The sequence below is a fragment of the Homarus americanus genome, unplaced genomic scaffold, assembly GCF_018991925.1.
Source record: "Homarus americanus isolate GMGI-L3 unplaced genomic scaffold, GMGI_Hamer_2.0 scaffold23140, whole genome shotgun sequence".
Taxonomy (NCBI): domain Eukaryota; kingdom Metazoa; phylum Arthropoda; class Malacostraca; order Decapoda; family Nephropidae; genus Homarus; species Homarus americanus.
In genome coordinates, this window is record NW_024720279.1 from 14,708 (window position 1) to 24,200 (window position 9,493).

At 56.3% G+C, this 9,493-nt stretch overlaps 2 protein-coding genes across 2 annotated transcripts; both read left to right on the forward strand.

Annotated features, from left to right (window-relative positions):
* The first annotated feature begins 3,508 nt into the window (after positions 1-3,508).
* Positions 3,509-5,311, forward strand: LOC121860476 (spore wall protein 2-like). Its single transcript, XM_042357632.1, has one exon. It carries the CDS (start codon positions 3,509-3,511, stop codon positions 5,309-5,311), a length of 1,803 nt encoding a protein of 600 aa, XP_042213566.1.
* A 155-nt stretch (positions 5,312-5,466) lies between these two features.
* Positions 5,467-6,246, forward strand: LOC121860477 (uncharacterized transmembrane protein DDB_G0289901-like). Its single transcript, XM_042357633.1, has one exon. It carries the CDS (start codon positions 5,467-5,469, stop codon positions 6,244-6,246), a length of 780 nt encoding a protein of 259 aa, XP_042213567.1.
* Positions 6,247-9,493: the final 3,247 nt, after the last annotated feature.

A 9,493-nucleotide genomic window follows, 5' to 3' on the forward strand; every position in this document is an offset into this window, starting at 1 on the left:
GTACAGTACAGGCAACTAACTAACATTCGGGCTACTGTTTAATACTACCTAAACAAAAACAAGATTGATCACGCAATAATTACACCTCCGTACTTTACCTCGGCAGGCTATAGGCGAGATCCTCATTTGGGCCAGCATCGCCACGGCCAGCAGGTGTGGGTGGTGGTGTGGTCGCCATATTGGACACCCTGGCCACCTTACACCCTCACCCTCCCTCATCAAGACTGACACTGCACTTCCTGGCTAGTGGTGGTGGTGGTGATGGAGATAGTTTCCTCCAACACATTATTCTCCCTCACATGCACTGTCTCCATCTTGCTTCAGCGCTTCATTGTAGATTTAAAGTTTCAAAATCTTGCTTCACATCTCCATTGTGAATTCCCAAGTTCAAAGATTGATTCCCCAGGTACATACGCCGCTGGGAACAATCTGCGAAGGAGAATAAAATGCGTAATTGCTTCGACATCAAGAGGGATTCGAATAACAAATGAGTCGAGTGGCCGAGTTTCGATTTTTTTGGGGTATTATAATGTTTACTGTATCGTTCAATGTCTCTCTTGATTCATAAAAGATAACCTGTATATATTGAGACTCACTAACACACACACATATACACACTCTGGGCTACAGAATGTACAGAAGACTCATAAGTACCCACACGAAAAAGTCCAAAGGATATTTCTGGTATTTTCCCTTACATAACAATACACAGGATTGATTGTAAAAAAATAACGATAATAAAAAATTAATAATAATAATAATAATAATAATAATAATAAATAATAATAATAATAATAATAATAATAATAATGAAATAATAATAATAAAAATATAATAATAATAATAATAATAATAATAATAATAATAATAATAATCGCAAGTTTGTACCACTACGATAGCTCTTCCGTGGAAACATTTTAAATCTTTCAATAATAACAAGAGTCTTGATTGAGTATGAGAAATCATAGTGTTGTGTTAAAGTGAAACCTCCATATAACGGACTTCTCTCCCCAAAAATGGATTAATCTCTCCACATAACGGACTTCTCTCTCCACATAACGGACTTCTCTCTCCACATAACGGACTTCTCTCTCCACATAACGGACTTTTCTCTCCATATAACGGACTTCTCTCTCCACATAACGGACTTCTCTCCATATAACGGACTTCTCTCTCCACATAACGGACTTCTCTCTCCATATAACGGACTTCTCTCTCCACATAACGGACTTCTCTCTCCATATAACGGACTTCTCTCTCCACATAACGGATTTCTCTCTCCACATAACGGACTTCTCCATATAACGGACTTTCTCCACATAACGGACTTCTCTCCATATAACGGATTCTCCATATAACGGACTTCTCCACATAACGGACTTCTCTCCACATAACGGACTTCCACATAACGGACTTCTCTCCACATAACGGACTACTCTCCATATAACGGACTTCTCTCCACATAACGGACTTCTCCACATAACGGACTTCTCTCTCCACATAACGGACTTCTCTCTCCATATAATCCGTTAGATGGGGGGAAGTTCACAACTAACGGATTCTCACCATAACGGACTATCATCTCAACATAGTTCATTAGGTGGAGGTTTCACATATAACGGACCCTCGATAAAACAGACTTTTTTTTCCATACAGTCCGTTAAATAGAGGTTTTACTGTATACTCCATTTGGTCGTATATGTAACTTGTTCTTCCCAAGTCTTCATAATTCTCAGTTGCTTATTTGGTATTTTTTTCACCATCGAAATTTTACATTGTGGAAATACAGGCAAAAAATGGGAACAATTAAAGGGAATTAGATCCACAAAACAGGAGGACAACACGGGGAGGACAACACGGGAGGACTACACGGGAGGACTACACGGGGAGGACAACACGGGGAGGACTACACGGAGAAGACCACACGGGGAGGACCACACGGGGAAGACCACACGGGAGGACTACACGGGAGGACAACACGGGAGGACCACACAGGAAGACCACACGGGAGGACTACACGGGAGGACTACACGGGAGGACTACACGGGGAGGACTACACGGGGAAGACAACACGGGGAGAAGACAAAACGGGGGAGGACAACACGGGGAGGACTACACGGGAGGACTACACGGGAGGACAACACGGGGAGGACCACACAGGAAGACCACACGGAGGACTGACAGGGGAGGACTACACGGGGAGACAACACGGGGAGGACCACACAGGAAGACCACACGGGGAGGACTACACGGGGAGGACTACACGGGGAGGACTACACGAGGACTACACGGGGAAGACTACACGAGAAGACAAAACGGGGAGACAACACGGGGAGGACTACACGGGGAGACAACACGGGGAGGACCACACAGGAAGACCACACGGGAGGACAACACGGGGAGGACCACACGGGAGGACTACACGAGCAAGACATCACAGGAGGACAACACGGGGAGGACCACACAGGGAAGACAACACGGGAGGACTACACGGGAAGACAACAAGGGAGGACTACACGGGGAGGACTACATGAGGAAGACAACACAGAGGACAACACGGGGAGGACTACACGGGGAAGACAACACAGGGAGACTACACGAGGAAGACAAACAAGGGAGGCAACACGGGAGACTACACGGGGAGACAACACGGGGAGGACCACACGGGGAGGACTAAACGGGAGGACTACCAGGGAGAATACACGGGAGGACTACACGGGGAAGACAAACACGGAGAAGACAACACGGGAGGACTACACGGGAGGAAACGGGGAGGACCACACGGGAGGACAACACGGGGAGGACTACACGAGGAAGACAACACAGGAGGACAACACGGGGAAGACCACACGGGGAAGACAACACGGGAGGACTACACGGGGAAGACAACACGGGGATGACAACAATGGAGACTATAGGAGGAAGACAACACAGGAGGACAACACGGGAGGACTACACGGGAGGACAACACGGGGAGGACAACAAGGGGGAAGACAACACGGGAGGACACAGGGAAGACCACAGGGGGAAGACAACATGGGGGAGGACAACACGGGGAGGACAACACAGGGAAGACAACACGGGGAGGACTACACGGGAAGACAAACATGGACAACAAGGAGGACTACACAGGGAGGACAAACACGGGGAGGACTACACGGGGAGGACTACACGGGGATGACAACATGGGGAGGACTATACGAGGAAGACAACACAGGAGGACAAGAGACCACACGGGAAGACAACACGGGGAGGACTACACGGGAAGCCACACGGGGAAGACAACACGGGAGGACAACACGGGGAGGACAACACGGGAGGACAACACAGGGAAGACAACACGGGGAGGACTACACAGGGAAGACAACACGGGGATGACAACAAGGGGAGACTACACAGGAGGACAACACGGGGATGACAACACGGGGAGGACAGGAGGACAACACGGGGAGGACAACACGGGGAAGACAACACGGGGAGGACCACACGGGGGAAAGACAACACGGGGATGACACAAGGAGGACTACACAGGAGGGACAACACGGGAGGACCACGGGGAGGACTACACGGGATGACAACAGGGAGGACTACACAGGAGGGACAACACGGGGAAGACAACACGGGGAGGACCACACGGGGAAGACAACACGGGATGCAACAAAGGGGAGGACTACACAGGAGACAACACGGGAGGACAACACAGGGAAGACAACACGGGAGGACTACACAGGAGGACTACACGGGGAAGACAACACAGGGAGGACAACACGGGGAAGACAACACGGGAAGACAACACGGAGGGACTACACGGCGAGACTACACGGGGAAGACCACACGGGGAAGACAACACGGGGATGACAACACGGGGATGACAACAAGGAGGACTACACAGGAGGACAACACGGGAGACAACACGGGAGGACCACACGGGGAAGACAACATGGAGGACTACACGGGGGAAGACCACACGGGAGACCACACAGGGAAGACCACACGGGGAAGACCACAAGGGGAGGACTACACGGGGGAAGACCACACGGGGAAGACAACACGGGGAGGACAACACGGGGAGGACACACAGGAAGACAACACGGGGAGAACACGGGGGACACACACAGGAAGACCACGGGAGGACAACACGGGGAGGACTACACGGGGAGGACTACAAGAGGAAGACAACACAGGAGGACAACACGGGAGGACTACACGGGAAGACCACACGGGGAGGACTACACGGGGGAAAGACCACACGGGGGAAGACAACACGGGGAGGACACGGGGAGGACCACACAGGAAGACAACACGGGAGGACAACACGGGAGACCACACAGGGAAGACCACACGGGGAGGACAACATGGGAGGACTACACGAGGAAGACAACACAGGAGGACAAACACGGGGAGGACCAGGGAAGACTACACGGGGAGGACTACATGGGAAGACCACGGGGAAGACAACACGGGGATGACAACAAGGGAGGACTACAGGGAGGACAACACGGGGAGGACAACACGGAGGACAAAGGGGAGGACCACACGGGGAGGACTACACAGGAGACACGGGGATGACAAACGGGAGGACCACAGCAGGAGGACAACACGGGGAGGACAACACGGGAGGACCACACGAGGACCACACGGGGAGACAAACACGGGGAGGACTACACGGGAGGACTACACGGGGGGACCACACGGGGAGACTACACGGGGAGGACCACACGGGAGGACTACACGGGGAAGACAACACGGGGAGGACAACACGGGGAGGACACACGGGGAGGACTACACGAGGAAGACAAACACAGGGAGGACAACACAGGAGGACAACACGGGGAGGACTACACGGGGAGGACTACACGGAGGACTACACAGGGGGGACTACACGGGGAGGACCACACGGGAAGACAACACGGGGAGGACAGGGAAGACCCACGGGAGGAAGGGCAACACGGGAGGACTACAGGAGGACTACATGAGAAGACAAACACAGGGAGGACAACACGGGAGACCACACGGGAGGACTACAGGGGAAGACCACGGGGAAGACAACACGGGGATGACAACAAGGAGAACCACAGGAGGACAACACGAGGACAACACGGGAGGCCCCAAAAATGGGGAGGACCAGAATGATGACAACAAGGGAGGACCACAGGAGGACAACACGGGGAGGACAACACGGGGAGGACCACACGGGGAGGACCACAAGGGAAGACCACACGGGGAAGACAACACGTGGAGGACTACACGGGGAAGACCACACGGGGAGGACTACACGGGGAAGACCACACGGGGAAGACAACGGGGATGACACGTGGAGGACTACAACGGGGAAGACCACACGGGGAGGACTAAAGGGGAAGACCACACGAGGACTGCACGAGGACTACACGGGAAGACAACACGGGGAGGACCACACAGGGAGGACACAGGGGAGGACAATGGGAGGACAACACGGGAGACTACATGGGGAGGACAAATGGGGAGGACTACACGAAGACCACACGGGAGGACCACACGGGGAGACCACACGGAGGACAACACGAGGAGACCACACGGGGAGGAGACAACACAGGGAGACTACACGGGAAGACCACACGGGAAGACCACACGGGGAAGACCACACTGGAGGACAACACGGGGAGGACTACACGGGGAGGACAACACGAGGACTACACGGGGAAGACCACACGGGGAGGACCACGGGGAGGACTACACGGGGAGGACAACACGGGAGACCACGGGGAGGACTACACGGGGAAGACCACACGGGGAGGACAACACGGGAGGACCACACGGGAACCAGAGGAGGACAACACGGGGAAGACAACAAGGGGAGGGACACAAGGAGGACTACACGGGGAGGACCAAGGAGGACTACACGGGGAGGACAACACGGGGAGGACCACACAGGAAGACAACACGGGAGGACTAACACGGGAAGACCACACGGAAGACAACACGGGGATGACAAGGAGGACTACACAGGGAGGACAACACGGGGAGGACAAACACGAGGAATGGGGAGGACCACGGGGAGGACTACACAGGAGACACGGGGATGACAACAAGGGAGGGACGTGGAGGACAACACGGGGAGGACCACACGGGAGGACCACACGGGAGGACCACACGGGAAGACCACACGGGGAAGACAACACGTGGAGGACTACACGGGGAAGACCACACGAGGACTACACGGGGAAGACCACACGGGGAAGACAACACGGGGATGACAACACGTGAGGACTACACGGGGAAGACCACACGGGGAGACTACACGGGGAAGACCACACGGGGAGGACTGCACGGGGAGGACACACGGGACAACACGGGGAGGACCACAGGAGACAACACGGGGAGGACAACACGGGGAGGACAACACGGGGAGGACCACAGAGGACAACAGGGAGGACTACACGGGGAAGACCACACGGGGAGGACCACACGGGGAGACCACACGGAGACAACACGGGGAGGACCACACGGGAGGACAACACAGGAGGACTACACGGGGAAGACACACGGGAAGACACACACGGGGAGACCACACGTGGAGGACAACACGGGAGGACTACACGGGGAGGACAACACGGGGAGGACTACATGGGGAAGACCACACGGGAGACTCACAGGGAGACTACGAGGACAACACGGGGAGACCAACACGGGAGACTACAGGGGAAGCACACGGGAGGACACGGGGAGGACCAAGACCAGACGGGAGGACAGGAAGAAACAAGGAGGACAACAAGGAGGACCACGAGGACTACACGGGGAGACCACGGAAAACCACACGGGGAGACCACACGGGAAGACAACACGGGGATGACAACAAGGAGAGGACAACACGGGGAGGATAACACGGGAGGACTACACGGGGAAGACCACACGGGAGACCACAAGGGAAGACCACACGAGGACCACACGGGGAGGACTACACGGGGAAGACCACACGAGGACCACACGGGGAGGACCACACGGGGAGACTGGGAGGACCACACGAGACCACACACAGGAAGACCACACGGGGAGGACTACACGGGGAGGACTACACGGGGAAGACAACATGGGGAGGGCCACACAGGAAGACAACACGGGGAGACCACACGGGAGAGACTACACGGGGAAGACAACATGGGGAGGACCAGGAGAAGAAACACGGAGAGGACCACACGAGGACTACACGGGGAGGACTACACGGGGAAGACAACATGGGAGGACCACACAGGAAGACAACACGGGGAGGACACGGGAGACCACAGGGGAGGACTACACGGGGGAAGACAACACAGGGGAGGACCAGGGAGGGACATCAGGGGAGGACCACGGGGAGACCACGGGGAGGACTACAGGGAGAGACCACAGGAGACAGGGAGGACCACACAGGGAGACCACAGGGGAGGACACGGGAGGACTACAGGGAGACAGGGGACAACAGGGGAGGACCACCGGGGAAGACAACACGGGAGGACTACGGGGAACAACACAGGGAGAGACAACACGGGAGGACACGAGACAGGGAGGACCACAGGAGGACAACACGGGGAGGACTACACAGGAGGACAGGGAGACAACATGGGGAGGACCACAGGAGACAACACGGGGAGGACAGCACAGGAGAAGACAACAGGGGAGACAACGGGGAGGGACCACACCAGGGAGACAACAGGAGGACTACACGGGAAGACAACACAGGGAGGGACTACACGGGAGGACCAGGGAAGACAACACAGGGGAGGGACAACACGGGGAGGACTACAGGAGAGACAACAGGGGAGACCACACAGGGGGAAGACAACACAGGGGAGGACTACAGGGGAACACGGGACAACAAGGGAGGACACGGGAGACCACACAGGGAGGACCACACAGGGGAGACAACACAGGGAGGACCACGGGAAGACCACAGGAGGACAGGAGGGAGGACTACGGGGAGGACCTGGGGAGGACAACAGGGGAGGACTACAGGAAGACCACGGGGAGGACCACTGGGGAAGACAACAGGGGAGGACTACAGGAGGACCAGGGGAGGGGACAACAGGGGAGGGGACTGGGAGGACCACGGGGAAGACAGGGAGGACTACAGGGGAAGACAGGGGAGGACAGGGGAGGACAACACGGGGAGGGACCAGGGAGGACCACAGGGGAGGACTACAGGAGGGACCAGGAGAAACCACAGGGAGGGAACACAGGGAGGACTACAGAGAGACCACCGAGGGAGAGACAACACAGGGACACCGCGGGAGGACCACACAGGGGAAGACAACACAGGGGAGGACAACAGGGAGGACAACACAGGGAGACCACGGGAGACAACACAGGGAGGACAGGAGGACATGGGGAGGCCACACGAGGAAGACAACAGGGGAGGACCTGGGGAGGACTGGGGAGGACCTGCGGGAGGACCACCAGGGAGACAACATGGGAAGGACAACAAGGGGGAGGGGACAGGGGAAGACAACACGGGGAGGACCACACAGGGAGAGACAACACGGGGAGGACTACACAGGAGACCACGGGGAGGACAACACAGGGGAGGACCTCACAGGGAGGACCACAGGAGACAGCCACAGGAGGACAGAAAGGGGGACCACGGGGAAGACCACAGGGGAGGACTACAGGGGAGGACCACACAGGAGGACAGCACGGGAGGACCACGGGGAGGACCACAGGGGAGGACAACACAGGGAGGACTACAGGAGGGGACAGCCGAACGGGGAAGAGACAACAGGGGAGGACTACCACGGGGAAGACAACACAGGAGAGACAACACAGGGAGGGACAACACAGGGGAAGAAAACACAGGGAGGACAACAGGGAGGGACTGGGGAGACAGGGAGGACTGGGGAGAGAGACCACGGGAGGACAGGGGAGACACAGGGAGACAACAGGGGAGGAGGACTACACAGGGAAGACAACCTGGGAGGACTCACAGGGGGAGAAGACAACACAGGGAGGACAACAGGAAGGACTACACGGGAGGACACAGGGGGAGACAACACAGGGAGGGACTACACAGGGAGGACTACACGGGGAAGACTCCACGGGGAGGACTACTGGGGAGAACAACACAGGAGACAACGGGGAGGACTACACAGGGAGGACCACACAGGGGAGAGACAACATGGGAGGACTACAGGAGGAGGCAGGGAGGGACTACACGGGGAGACAGGAGACAAGCACAGGGAGGACAACACAGGGGGAGGACAACACGGGGAGGGACCACAGGGGAGAAGACAACCAGGGGAGAGACAGGAGGACCACAGGAGACAGCAGGGAGGACAACAGGGGGAGGACAGGGAGGACAACCTGGGAGAGACAACAGGGGAGGGACCCCACAGGGGAGGGCACTCTGAGGACCACTGAGGAAGAAACAACACAGGGGAGGGACAACAGGGGAGGGACTACGGGAAGACAACACAGAGGGACCACAGGGAAGACAACACAGGGGAGGACTACAGCAGGGAGGACAACGGGAGGAGGACTACAC

Excerpts from the sequence above, each read along its gene's own strand:
- LOC121860476 (XM_042357632.1), top strand. The coding sequence starts at position 3,509 with ATGACACAAGGAGGACTACACAGGAGGGACAACACGGGAGGACCACGG.
- LOC121860477 (XM_042357633.1), top strand. The coding sequence starts at position 5,467 with ATGGGGAGGACAAATGGGGAGGACTACACGAAGACCACACGGGAGGAC.